The 15,337-nt window shown below is 34.3% G+C and overlaps 1 protein-coding gene across 23 annotated transcripts in view; it reads left to right on the top strand.

Moving 5' to 3' along the window:
- The window catches only part of NRXN1 (neurexin 1), a 1,091,189-nt gene that overhangs the window by 111,482 nt on the left and 964,370 nt on the right, over positions 1-15,337 (top strand). For 11 of the 23 annotated variants that reach the window (XM_037047878.1, XM_037047870.1, XM_037047868.1 and 8 more), the window contains exons 2-4: positions 1,174-1,191; positions 4,426-4,455; positions 5,227-5,238. The exons of 5 other annotated variants lie outside the window; for them this stretch is intronic. In XM_037047878.1, the coding sequence (XP_036903773.1) occupies positions 1,174-1,191; positions 4,426-4,455; positions 5,227-5,238 (60 nt within the window). The remainder of the gene's footprint in view (positions 1-1,173; positions 1,192-4,425; positions 4,456-5,226; positions 5,239-15,337) is intronic. 7 more of the 23 variants (XM_037047877.1, XM_037047871.1, XM_037047867.1 and 4 more) reach the window with 3 other exon arrangements.

Here is a 15,337-nt window from a genome sequence, read left to right as displayed (position 1 = left end):
TTGTACTGCTATTGTTTTGTTCTTTAAAAACACTACTGATTAAGGACCACTTTAAAAACTATAGCTAATTAAAATAAATTTATGAATGAGACTGGGATTTTAGTGACATGAAAATACTTTACTGGAAAAATTCTGATCGGTATTGAAACCTTGCTCTTACCCTAGTCCCGTGAAACAGTTTTCCCTTATGTTTCCTACCTGGGTACCAAGCCCTGTGTCTCAGAGAGTTGTTGCCTTGTCTCATGCATATCAGTAGTCTAAATCCCGTTCACTTACATTGATGAAATGCAAATCTGATTACATATATGCATGTTTGTGTGTGTGTATATATACATATGTATATATATATATATACATACACATGGGAATGTGTTTAAATAAATATGCAAATATTATATAGATATTTGGAAATACAAGGGAAGGTTTACCAAATAGTGTCATTATCTTAACTCCACTCATATTCACACCCTAAACAAAAGTACAAAGTAAATAGATCTTGATGAAATTTGCCTAATGCCCATTTCCAAATCGACTTCCCTTGCAATGATTGCTTTCTCTACTTAACATTTTAAAAGTTAGCATTTTAGTAATTACAGTAAACTGTCATCATTTGCAATAAAATATGAGCCCTTTAAGGGAGTCAGTTAGATTTTAGATTTTAGTTGCGCATTTATGTTGTGGTTCTTTAAGGGAAGAAATTGAAGTATTAGAAATACTTAAAGGCCATGATAGAAAATGGATTTACGTATTTGGTGGAACTGGAATATCTTTAGGTGAGACTCCATGGCTATTTTTCTTTCATCCAAGTCCAAATAAGAATTTAGAAGTAGAATCTGTAAGAATGGCATAAAAAAGCTTAAAAATATTGCCTAGAAAAACCATGCCAGCAACATGGAAGAGTGTTTGCTTTGCACAGGGCAGTGGGAGACTTTAAAACTCCTTGCTCAGGACATACCAATATCACTGAAATGTAGTGTCACTCTTTTTTAAATGCTGCCACTGGGAGAGAGCGTGCCTCCCGTGATTTGTTTTCCCCCTGGAATGGTAGCGATGGAGAACTGCATGCTGTGTTCCGCGCCTTGCATGAGGAAGACATGCAAAGGCCAGGTCCAGTCTGCATGCTGCTTAATGAATGTTTTTCCTTTTCTCTCCCTCCTTGTCCTGTGCTTTCAGAAGACAACAATGTAGAAGGTGGGTGCTGTTTACTTTTTCTGCTTCCAACTCTCATTTGCCTTTTATTTCTTAGCATTAATAAAGTACATCTCGAATTTAGACGGTAAGTTAACTTTTTTCTGAGCATTTGTTGATTTCTGGATTATGTGTGATTTTTCATATAGAACACATGTACTTTCTATCCCAACTCCCCCAAGTCTATGAAATTTCTTCAGTCTTAATTTCAATCCTTGATGGATTTCAGCATCCCATATGAACCTTAGCGTACTTATTTCAGTGTTCTGTATGGAAAAGTAATATAATCCTTTTTTTAGGATTTAATCTAAATTTTAAATTAGAGAGTATTTGCAGTTTCAGGACACAGTGCATGATTCTCCATTTTTTTCTTCATTAAAGTGATTTCTTTTTGGGGGGGATTCTTTAATATTACATTATCTCAAGCCCATTGTTTTAGTTTTAAATGTTTTGATTTATAAAAACAGAATAAAGTACTGATTGTAAATAAGAGGCATACATTTAGATTAAAAAATAAGTCTTTGGCCAGTGGAATGAAAGCATACAGTACTTCGTCATGATTAATGGTAAGTATATTCATAATATGCTGTGTCAATTAAATAAGCCTGCAGTATTTATTCAAGTTTTTCAAAAATTATCTCTCAAAGAATTCTGAGAAAGGTATACATTTTTTCCCTATAGAATCCAACAAACTAAACATATTTCAATATATATTTAAAGAACTTAAATGTCTTGGTGTGATGATTCTTCATACAAATCCCTTCATGATAAAAATGCAGAAAGAACTAGGTAGAGTAAAGAATTATGGAAGAAAAGATGATGTTCTATCCAATTATGTAATTCTATCATTAACAGGTTTGTTTAATTAATTTACCAATATTTGTATGTCAAAATCAAGCATGTGGCATATTTTATTTTGCTGCAATATTTTAAAACAAAATCATTCTATAAAAATAATATACATTTCTACAGAATGACAACTTTCTTAGGAAAAAAGTCCTCCCCAGAGGTTACAGATAAATAGTAAAGTTACTAAGATTTGATGTTTCAAATAAGGATCAATTCATGTTATTATACGTTGATCACTAGCAAGGTTTAGCCTATTGTTTGTGATTCATTCATAGACAATATAGTTGTTTACTTGCTGTATGTATCTGTTTTATTATTTAAGTAAAATAGATTAAAACTTCAAAATAAATAATCAGTGATTACTTTTTCCAATGTTGGCTCTGCGTGAGGCTTCTGTTTTTCTATACTATAAATTTAATAGCATGTGAGTATGCATTTGATCAAGATGATATTTCCCTGCAGGTCTGACATTTTTCAGAATCAGTCTCGTTTATATTGTGCATGTTACTTAAGATTGAAAGTATTTTTAAGTATAGTTTCAACCTCTTTTGCATTTCCTTAATCATACCGTAAAGATTCACGTTTTGGTTCTTTTCTCTTTTAATTCAGTTGCATTCCAGTGAGCTTTCAAAATGCCCCAATAAGCACGAATGCCTCTCTCCTCAAACACTGTCATCCCGTGAAAAATTCTGACAAGATTTTCAGAGTCTAGGCTGTAAACTATTGCAATAAAGTTTATTCAGTCATAATTTAACATCCCTATTTATAATGCAACTTTGGCAATATAGTCGAGTTTCCTTAGAAGTGGAAAATCCAGCATGAGGAGTGTGAATGCTTTTGAAATACCATTCTTACTAAGGTGGTAGTAAAAACCATTGGAGATGTCGAGCGTATTTTGTAAAAGATCTGATACAGAGATAGTTCCCTTATTTAGTCTACAAAATGTTATAAATTGTTATTAAGAAATACTCATGATAGATTTAAGAGTGAATTAAATGAAAATTTGTATCATTTGGATAGATAAGCGACTATTTCTAAGCATATAAAAATACCACAAATCACCAACAGATCATAAACATTTTAATCTGCCTGTGTGATTATTTTTTTTTAGTTTTTTAAATCACTTAGAAAATACGAAAAGAGGCTGAATTACAGAAACCTCAAACTAGTATGTTTAATAATTTTTGTATTGTGATTATATGATGATTTATATTTATATTTCCCCAAGGAATGTTTATCCATAAAATTTTAAGAAAATAATACTGATTATTTTAATACTGATGCAAGTAATACATGATGTTGTGTATTTTAAATAAAGACTAAAATATATTTGAAATAACACTGGGAAATGAAATATGAATTTTGTTAAAATTGTATGAATACTATATTGCTCTAACATCTTCCCATATTTTTGAAATATACATGGATTTAGTAGTAGTTTTATTATTGAACTTAGAATAAAAACTAGGAATTATGCCTTTCAGTAAAAAGTATAAAATCAGTTCAAAGAAATCAGTTGTACTCTTTAGAAAAAGAGAGATCTTCAACCTAAAGTTGTCAAGAAAAAATAAATAATTTAAATAAATAAAGGAATTCAATATTATTTCAGAAAACTTCCTTGATGGAATCGTTTCATATCTATACCTCTTTATATATATATAATATATATTCACATTAACTCATAGTTTAGTGTTCAAGCTATGTTTAAAGAAAATAATAAATAATTTTGTTCTCCATGGAAAATTACTTGAGCCTATTGAAATCTGATTCATCATTCCTTAAAAAACATTGTCCTATAGTAAATTCTAACCTTACAACTGCATGTCTAATGGTCTTTTTGTGTATTTGAACAAGCTTAGTCAGTTGCTACATGTGTCAGACAAGGAGACATTTCTGCATTATCATTTCAGTGTGACTAAGGACTTTTTTTCATTTGATTATGAGACTTCTCATTTTTTGATGAGGGGAAAAAGATCAGACCCAGCCCATATTCAGGTATTCCTTTGGATTTTTTAAAATAATATATAATTTCATACTGAACAATGGCAAGCCCTATGGGGGCAGTGTTTAAAACTGATGAAGGGCAGAAGTAATACTGAGGGACTGATTGCATTTTAAGTCATGCGCTGAAGCTCCTTATTGTTCCAACTGCTACTGGTAGAAATACACAGTGCAGCAAACGCCGGTGTCTAAACCGTAGTTCTCTAACTCTTTGCCCCAAAGCATTCCAACCAGGGGTTGAAAGAATGCTTTTTGATTTGCCTCTGAGAAACAGACATGTCTCATAGGAAACAAGATGTCTGTCACTGAACATTTTTGTCACCTTGACAACCCTGCCTCCCCATGCTCCCGTGTTTATTGCTGACTGTGCTCTTGTTTCCCTTCAAGGTCTGGCACACCTGATGATGGGCGACCAAGGTATGGGCTCTGTTCCTTTTCCACTCTGCTTTCAGTGTTTTCTTGTTTTGTAGCTGCTTTCACACCATCACCGCAAAGGAGGGGGACATGCTTGCAAATTATCTGGCTGCAAATTAAATTCATGACTTTCGTTCACATTTTTTTTCATGTGTTTTTCTCCCCTTTGGTTGGTTTGATTTTTGGTTTGCTCTTTTGCCTTTTGTTTTTGTTCACTCTTTGCATTATAATGTGTGAAAATACATGAGACATAAGGACTTGTGATTTAAATGTTTCCTATGTTTATCAGTACATGCAGTTAAGGGTAGTTATAGTAAAGAAAAACTGAGAACCATCAAAAATTAATATCTGAAAGAGGATACCCAGTTTAACCCAGTGTATCAAAGAAGAGTCCATTTTTCATCCATGCATGGCAATTTGGGAACATGCAGACATCTTTGGCTTCTGGCTTCTAGAATGCTGAGTATAGTGTTCCACAGAATCAATACTTCTTTTACCTGTAGTCGTTGTGTGTCTTTTGTGTGTGTGTAGTACCTTAAAGTGAGCATGGGCTTCCCAGTTTCCTTGCATGCATTGCCTTTAAGAAAGGCATATTTCTCAACATGTAGTGATTGTATCTCCATTTGCTTTCACATCTTTATTTATTCTTTCTTGTTTAATTTTCAAAGAGTAGTACATTTACATATATTCATAATTCTTATTGTTGTTTCTCTCCTCTTTATTCTCTTTGTATGGAACCCCTTTCTTCATGGAACCATTTCATCAAATCAATAGGTAAAAGTAAAGGTACTACACTGTTTTATTTCTACCTAATATCATCTGTGTGGAGTGTGTCTAAGTTATGCAAATGTATTTACACCTTTTGGCATTAATAATGGGCACTGGGAGGTAGGTATGAGTGTTAATTGACTATTTTATGAATTTCAGGTAAGAAAAAAAATCCATCAAATGTTTCATTCTTTTCCCCCCTTGCTCATTAAAGTGATTTTTCCATGTCAGCTGCTTATATAATTAGTGTATTTAAAAATTAACTGCAGGTTTCCGTGTCAATTTTGGCAGTATCGTTCACTGGTAGTTAATTGATGAGTGTAGTCACCATTGCTACATCATCTTTAAACATTTAATTCTGGAGCCCATCTGCCCCAGCTATTCTGCACTGGGATGTAAGTCTAAGCATGCACAGCATTGGAGTGGTTCTGCTCATCACCTCATTGTCTGCTAGAGGTCGTGTATGCACACTAACTCCACGATAACCTGGAAGAGGCAGGATTGTGAGAGAGAGAGAAACACAGCAGCAAGACAAGCCTGTTCTTTCTTTGTCCGTACTAACTCTGCTTTAAGAACCTTGTCGACCAGGTGTATATTCTTGCATCTCTTGGTAAGTCAGGCATGTGCACTCTTTGACAACATTGGCGTCCAATTTAAAAGCATGTATAACTCACCATTTAGAACCATCCACATTGTGTTTAGTGTTTGCAACAAAAGGAGGTAGATGATAGGCAGCTTGGTAAATGTGTGTCATAGCCTTTAAATTAAACTTTTTAAACTATAAATGAATGTGCCCTTGGTCTCTAGTTTTTGTTTGTTTGTCTGTTTGTCTGCATTTTTTTGTTATTTTAAACACAGGAATGTGTGTTATTCTTGAATTCCCTGAATCTTTCTTATGCTTTGAATCTTACTCCAGTGAGTGGGCTCGAAGCCCATGGTCCTGCAGCTTCATGTTTGGCCGTCTAGCAGGGAAACACTTGGGCTTAAAGAAGCATCTGAACATGAGCTGGGCGATAAGTAGGAAATCGTATTAAATTTTAAAAGTCCAAAATAGAGCTTTAGAAACTGATATTGTTTGGATACTCTTGAGTTAATAAAAAAAAAGAACATACACTATTGCAGTTTGTTATTTGGTCAACCATTTTTAATGATGTAATTTTATCTCATTTTAAGCCTTCCAGCAACTGTGCAAATGACAGTCTGTATTGCTTCTTTTAGAAATTTTGTGCACCATTTGGGATGATTTTTAACTTTTTTTTTAGAACAAAGTGCCACCCATTTTTTTCCTAAGTGGGTATTTCTCACCATGTTACTTACTATAAGATTCAGAATGGTATAGCAGAACTATACATTTTATTTTACTGGCTCAGTGAAGTACATCTATATGTGTTTGTATCTGTTCCTTGTGTACATTGGTAGGGATGCATGTATGTACACAAACTTTCTAAATACGCACACATATATTCATTATGTTGTGAAAAGGTAATTCTTAAAAATAATGTTCTAGTTATATAACCATTTAATTCTACATAAAGAATAATTCACGTTTATGCTAAGTTGATATTTGTTTTGGTATAATTAATATTGTGCTCATTCAGTTTTACTATTCAGTTAAATAGTTTCTGTATGTATATGTGTCAAACATATTTTTGCTAAAATTTTCATCAAATTTTATTTCTCAGTCAGAACAAATCTACAGAGGGCAGGGAGTTTCCTTTTTTCTTTACATTCTTCTTCTGTTGATGGGGCCAGGTTGCTTTTTGATGTTAAATCAAGAAAGAAGATTTAAGATGGACTTGATTATTCTGCAAATCAGACTGGTCCCACTACATATTGCTTAGTTAGATGTATAGAAATGAAAATGTGATTTGTAAGTCTTTAACTGAAAATTAATTCAGTAAATCTGAATTCTAGATCAAAAATACCATCTTGTCTGTGACATGCATTCACATTAAAAAGTGTCGTTATCATAGGGAAATGGATCATAGTGGATGAGTCAGGCAGATGACAGACTAGAAGCACCGTGAGAGTGGGGAAAAGTGATGGGCATTTAAAAAGATAAAAGCCACATAAATTATCAGGGTCACTCTTCGGTGAATATCCATGCCTTGTGCCATCTGTTGGAGTAGTGACTTTACATTGTAGCTTTCTACTGAAGATTAGATCCTAAATCTTAACCTCCCTACGCTAAAATAACTAATGTGCACTGTAAATTGATGCCTCCCAAATCTTCCTGTCATAGTATAATCCTGTAGTATTTTTCCTGACACCACATTTCTCTATAGGAGTAGTGCCTTCAGGGTCTCTGGAATGATCATCTCTGGATTGAAGTATTTTTTTTAATCCAGAAGCAAAATTGGATTCAGGAGCATTATTGTAATTATTTTAATTTTTTCTGAATGGATTTTTAAATATTTTCCAAATTTCTAAATGTCCAGTGATAAATGAATGCATTTCATTTTTTATAAAAAAGAGAAACATAGTCACTCATCTAAAGAGAACATTCATTCTGATAGCCTTCATCATTTTCCTCCCCAGTCTTCTCTGTAGAGATAAGCACTGATATAACTGTGATGAATTCTTACATAGTCAGTGTGGATCCTTCCATACTTCGTAATTCATTTTTCAGGGTTTGGAAACTTAAAAATCCTTTATCATATGTACATCACCAAAACGGCTAAGTCACCTGGGGACATGTTAAGAATCATTGCTATGTTCTCATGGAACTATAGTGAATAAACTACAGCTTTCTCGCTCTTCCCGTACACCGTCTTTGCTCCAAACTGTAGAGACGATATTTGGATTTGCTTTCATGTGTTATAAACAAAGAAATGTCACCTTTAACTGGATACAGTTAGGAATAAAGTTTGTTTCAATGACTTACAGCTTTCTTAGAGATAGCTGAAGACAGATGTTCTCTAGAATAAACCTTGCTTCTGCCGCATGTGGCTACATGGATCCAAATGGCCTTTGTGAGATTGTAGTTGCTTTCTTTTCGGGTATGAATTTGTCAGTGAATTTGTTGGGATCCTTGATGATGCTAACTTTAGTCTTCCATTTTATTTAGAATTTAAATATATTGATTTGCCTGGGAATTTAGAATTTTTCCCATATATGTTTTAGTGGTCATTTTATTTCAACAATTACTTTCTTAAATTCTGTTTTACTTCAATGGTTGTATGAAAGTAGTGAACGACCATTTTTGTGAGAAAATGTTAGAGTAAGTTACACTGCAGATCCAGCCATTGTGGTTGGTCAGTAGCTCAAGAGCTCAGGTTAGTAACTACCGGTTACCGATTGGTGATTTGATTGGAGGCCTGTATTCTCTTTCCTAGCCATCATCATCATTGTAATTACATATTTATATGTATTTATAAATGTATATTTATATGGGTGATTATAAACGTAATGTCAACTTTTCCTAATAGAATGTAAGCTCCATGAAAGCAGGAAGGTTGTCTTTCTTTTTAGTCATTGTATTTACAGAAAATTTTTCTAACTGTATCTTGGATGTGCCATTTTCATGACTTAAGCATGTGAGTGGGGGAGCACATTGGTAGAGGGAGATGTAAAGAAGGACATGGAAAGTTTGGAGTGGACACGTAGAGGGTAGAAAGAAAGAGGACACTTATTCAGATATTTAAAAAGAATTATTGCAACAGGTTACGTGGAATCCTCTGTCTCAAACATTTCTCTTGTTTCCTTATCATGCATATTCTTTTCCAAAGTTGCAATATATCCTTCTTGTAAGTCATTATTCTGATACCACTTTAATATGCCTTAGCATACGCACAGCAATGGATCTGTAAGGGTATAAAGTCAGTCATATTTTGTGCTTAAGGGTTTCAGAAATTTTAATGTTATTCACTGTCACAGTGGCAAATAATCAAATTTTATTTTCTAACTTACCCTATTTGTGCCAAAGCAGGTACAGGAATATTACTGCAATCGAGTTCTGCTGTTATACTATCTACTGTGGTTTAAATGAGTTGAGTTCTCTTCTTTTTTTAGTCTCACTTTATCAACTGTGATGTATTATTATACCATAAGACGTGTACTTAAATAGGATTCAGGTTACAAACTTTCAAAAAAAGCCAAAATTTGACTCTTACCTTGTGATGTGATCATATTTGCTAACCCTTGCATTCATAAATCCTACTGCATATCTGCAAAATAAATGCCCAGTTGGCTCTTTCTAGTGAACATTCATTGTGTGATTGTCCAGGTTTCTCATGTTACTAGAAGGCTAAGGTATTACAACTGTCAAACACATGATTACTCATTTTGTATGTGCCCGAATTATATTGTATTAGCAAAAATAAAAATCTTCAAATAATTTATAACAAAACAAAATTAGATATTCTCAAAACTGTGTGAATACCTAGATAAGATTGATTCCACTACAACGAATTGATAAGCAATGTCGATTATTATATTTTAAAACTTTATCTGCAATGTCATATCACAACTAATATTCTAAAGATAGATTGGATATCATTAATATTCAGTGACGAATAAAGTGTTTAGTATGTTTTATTAATTTCCTTTCGTTTCATGTTTTTTCTTACCCTCTTTCAGCTCCCATGTGGGTGTATAGATAATTTGTCTGCGAAGTACCCAACTTCCAATCACTAACATCATGATGTATGTTCATTTTATGGCTTTTAAATACATTTGCGGTGGTTTCTGATGAACTAATTTTGAAAATATGTTTATCTTCTGTATGGCATCTTAAATCATATTTCCTCATTTAGCTTCATAATATTAAATTTTTTGAAGCATTTGTGAATGTTGACAGAGTCTTACTGTATTAAAATGCCTGTGTTTGGTGCAAATGGAACCTAAGAAATAACATTTTGAATTATCTCTCACGATTAGCCATTGGACAGTCTTCATGAGCAGCCACGGAACACAGAAAGACCAGATATTAAAGAATACATAGAATACATAGAATCAGATATTAAATATCTGCTTCATCAGTATGATATACAGAGAAGGAAGGCTCTGTGACTATTAGTAATGGTATTTATTTTGCAGTTGTTTAGTCTCCATGTCCATTGGTTCTGAGTACATTCAACAAAATTTTCTTGGAGAGTAAATATATGTTATCTGTTGCTGTGATTTAGTAAGTTTTGTCATGTTTATTATAAATAAAAGCTTCAGCTCCTTGTACCTCTGTTCTCTTGGTTCTGTGATGAGAAGTTTTCCATGTATTTATACTCTATAAAAAATGATGGCACTGTATAGCCGATAAACTGAATAAAGATTTTATTAGGCCATAATAGATTAATTTATTCTCAGAAAGAGCACAAAAAAAGGCTCCCCACAGCCTAACAGTTTAAAGAATGAGGTCATACAAATAATAATTTATGTGTATTACTGAAATAAATTATCATTAGCAAGAAACTTAAATTATGTCATACTGGGTTTTTTAAGGATTATTTCTTTTCCAAAGGAAATTATTTTATTTTTTTTGCTACTTTATTTTTTCAGAACTGATTTTATCTTATTTATCCTTTTTAAAATGTAAGTTTAAATGTGAATTTAAGGTTTTTTATAAACCAGCATCAATACTGTTAGCCTGGTAAGAGGGTGTTTCTTAAATTATTTAGGCCAGTGATTTTAGAGAACAATGCAGTTTCCCAGAGTGCTTAGCTCACATACTGAAGAAGTTTGAATCTTTAATTAGAACTACAGAACTGCTGATTAGGGAAGAACATTACAAATTATCTAAAAAAAAAAACACCCAGAAACTGTTGACAGTTTGAAAGATAAGGTTTGATGGAGAGTATTGCTCATTATATAATAGAAAAAAAGCATTGTGGATACTTTGATCAGAAATAACTGATATTGAATAACTAACTTTAAGGAGACTTTAAAGACTTTTGTCTTCTTAATACAATAATTATAAAGCTGGGCCTCATCCTTATTCTTACAAAATAGATTTAGAGGTAGTATGAAGGAAACCAACTGTAAAGTGTTACATTAGGATGCTTTTGCTTTTCATTTTTAAGACTTCCATTGTAGGGGAGTAAAATTTGACCCTTTAACAGAGAAACAGTACAGTGTTGGGGCCAGTACTATGGTGAATACTGGCACAAGAAAGCATAAAAGGGTGATTCTGCTCAATCAAAATTATCTGGCTGTTTCCGTAACTCCACAATAACATTTCTCTTGCACACAGTGATAACTCGCAGTGGACTTGGCTCCCCTTTGACCAAATGGAGGAGGTTGTTGGCTGAGAACTGCTTTCTAGATTCCAGTTTACAGGCTGATGGGTACAAGGAGGTAAATGTTATCTCATGGACCAGAAGTACCATCCAGAGAAAAGTTCTTACTTTTTCATGCAATGGTTTTTTTCTCACTAATGACATAGAGTGATGATATATGAGTTGAGCTTCTGCTAATCACTTAGTCACCTGAAGACCAAATTTTCAAGGAAAAGCTAATTAGGGAGTTCTCTTTTTAGATAGCTACCTTTCCTGGAAAAATAACAACATATAATTACCGTATTTTTTGGACCATAAGATGTACGATGTACCTACGTTTTAGAGGAGGAAAGCAGGAAGAAAAAAAATTGAAGCAAAAAGTGTAAAATATTTCATAACATAAGTAGCATAATATTTCACCAATGTAAATGTAAAGCTACATTCAGACTATAAGACACACCCCCTTTCCTCACAAATTTGGGGGGTGAATCTTATAGTCCAAAAATAGGTACAGAGAATAAGTAGCATAGATGGTAGGTAGAAAATAGACAGTGGGAGGACAAGAATAGTATGGGAAATGTAGAAGATAAAGAACTTACGACACATGGACATGAACTAAAGAGGGGGAATGTGGGTGGGAGAGGGTGTGCAGGGTGGAGGGGAATGAAGGGGGGATGGGACAACTGTAATAGCATAATCAATAACATATTAAAACTAGTACCTTGAGATACTTAAATAATTGACTAATTACTCTTACATCGTTCAAGATTTGGCTCAAACGGTACCTTCTCAGGAGAATTTTCCTGAACCATTGTATATAAATTTACAATTTGCCCCTCTCCTGAACTCTCAGATCCCAATCTAGTTTTTCTTCCATAACAGATATCCTCTTTTAAAATATTTACATTTTTATTGAATTTGTCCACTGTTTATTGCCTGTCTTTCTCCTACCAGAAAATGAGGGGCCAGGGATCTCTGCCCTGCCCTGATGTATCTCACGAGCCCCTGAACTGTGGCTGAAACAGTTGGTGATCAATAACCTGTACTGACTGGCTGATTGGCTAAATAAGTATATAAAATTTCCTTTTAGAGTTTACTTTGGATATTGTTTTTTTCTCATCATACACTAATTTTCAAGTTTCTCTTTTTGCATCAAGGCAACTCTTCTTATGAAGGACAAACAAATAAAATCAAACTAAATGCATCTCCTTGAACTGGGAGTGAGAAGGACTCAGACTTGACCTTCTTGAACTTCCTTATTTGCTGTCCTATTTAGGTGGTCTCAGAGAATTTGGAAGGGTTTTGGAAACTGTGCCAACTATGGATGATGGTCAAACCTTTCATCTAAAATTTCTCTAATATCCCATCACAGGAGTATTTCTTTAAGGGGACAGTAATTCATCTTTGCATGCCTCTCTGTATATAGGTCACAGGAAGAGACTCCTGGAATTTTGGCTTCTAAATAGCATGTGACTTTCAGGAAGTACTTGTTAGCGATTTGTGGCAGAGAGAAAGTGTTTCAGAAGTGGATCCCTTCTCCTTTTTTTTTTTAAATAAAGATTTTATTCATTTATCTTTAGAGGGGAAGGGAAGGAGAGAGTGAGAGAAATATCAATGTATGATTGTCTCTCATATGTCCCCCGTTGGGAACCCAAGCGTGTGACCTGACTGGGAATCAAACCACAATCCTTTGGTTCCCAAGCCTGCGTTCAATCCACTGAGCTACACCAGCCAGGGCTCCCTTTTCCTTTATGTTCATGTAACTTATCCTGTACTTCAAATATTAAAAGAAACTTATCCTGTACTTCAAATATTAATATTAGTCTTCTCAGATCCTCAAATAGCTGTGGATATTCAGAGGGTCTCCCTTTTTTCCTGCCTCAGGATAAACGATGCATTCAACTGGATAATGTATCCAGTACTTAGTACAGGTTCCCATCCTGCTTTCTTAAGCTGAGGAACTTCTGCTGAACTACCGCATGGTAGGAAATCTCTGAATTAAAAAGCAACAATAAAACTGCAGTGCCTAAGGACGTATTTCCCTTCAAGTGAGCATCTGATCCCTTGTCATTTTAGTGGAGGTAGAAATAGAGAGAGAGATGGAGAATCAGAACAGTTTCATTCCATCTTAGTCATTATTACTGAAATCGCCAATGACATTTTCCTTCATGCGGGACCGTTATACACGGTGTAAAGCCACAGCTATTCAGAATGGATGTTTTTAAGATTTTTGACATTACATGTAAACACAAGGATAATAGTAATTACCATTTCTCAGGACATGTCTTTACGTATTCAAATTATACCTACTTGTACAAAACATGTATTCCACTAAATGGGATTTTTTGTTTTCTGTTTGGGTCTTTTGCCTATTAATTCCTGTGTGTCTATGACCACATGATAGCTCATTCAGAATAGCAGAAACTCCAGTAATTATTAGTATTTACTTTTTTATGACATAGTCCAGATATAGACTAGAAAATTGGACTACCAAAATAATGAGTAATTCAGGACATAAAAATGATTTATGTATTTTATGAAATTTCTGAGCCAGTATTTTTTGGCCTGAATTACCTGGTCAACTGACCCAGTTTTTTTTGTTTTTTTTTCATTTAATTTTCTGGACTTAGCATTTTAAAGGCAGTAGACATTTGGAGAAAATTAAATTACTCCATTCAAGGAAACAGTTACATTTAGATTGGGCCAAAGTGCTGCCAGAAGGAAGGAAATCCTTAAAGTGGAGAGTTGTGCTTTCAGTTCATAGGGAAATCCTAGTCCGCCACCGGATAACAATAGATTTGTGCAGATGGCTAGTAGCAAAATGTGCTAGAAATCTTCTGCTAAACATAGTAAGTAGAATTTTTTGATGCTGCGCTGACTTAAAAGAGTTATGACGGCTTGTTGTGACTTTCTTTCCAGAGATTATGTGTTTAAATAAAAGGATGCATTATCTGACTCTCATGTCAGCAGGGCACCCCTTTTAATTACTTCCCTAGCAGTGGGGTTGGGTTTGCACTAATGCATCTGTACTTGCTGTGCGACCTGTGGCCTTCTTAGTCAGCAGCCGGGGTGAAATTGTAAGTTATCCAATGCTCTGGAAAGAGAGGAAAGCTGATTCGTCCACAAGAAAGCCAAATTTGGACTGATGAATGTGAGAACTTGGTTGGGTGTTTGCCCTCTCATTATTTGTAAAAAGTAATAGCATGACCTATTAGGCTAAGTCTTTTTTTCTGCAGTTCCTTCAAATATGTCATTCCCTAATTAGAAGGATATTTTTTATACAGGGCCATTGCTGTGTAAACAAGGCTGGTCAAGCAGCCTACTTCCCTGTTAGAACATGCAAACAATCTCTCAAGTGCTACAACAAACCTTGACCTCAGTACCATTGTTCTGACCCAGTGGTTCTCAGGATGGCTGTCCATACCCTCTGGTCACCCGAGGCACATTATTAAAAAATCAATTTTAACTTAACAGATAATTCTATTCAATGGGACTACAGTGAATTGGAATCCTGTTATAAAAAAAAGATGAACAAAAAGCACCCCCCCCAAAAAAAACCTCCCCCATAAGCTTCTAGAAATTTTGTATAGTGTTACCAGCTCAGCAAATAGGCTTTTGCCCTCCGAGAGTTGTGATTTGTTCTTCACGGTCATGAAGGATTCTTTTTCTGCAGGGACATGTATAGCAGCTTCCATTTCATTCCACATTACTTCTGTGTTGAAAGGCTTTTTCTTATTAATTCGAATAATTTTTATCTTGCTTTCTGAGAAGTTGGTCCATGGGGAAACAGTATATGGTTATTCAGTTAGATCTACCTTTTGTCTCTGAAACTAGGTAGTTGATTTTCACACTAGCAATATGTCACTGGGCTCTTTCAAGCCTTGAAGTAAAGGTCATTAGAAATTTCA

Source organism: Sturnira hondurensis, unplaced genomic scaffold (genome assembly GCF_014824575.4).
Source record: "Sturnira hondurensis isolate 20B ecotype Veracruz unplaced genomic scaffold, ASM1482457v3 Scaffold0006413, whole genome shotgun sequence".
NCBI lineage: Eukaryota > Metazoa > Chordata > Mammalia > Chiroptera > Phyllostomidae > Sturnira > Sturnira hondurensis.
This window is presented reverse-complemented; position numbering and strand designations above follow the sequence as displayed.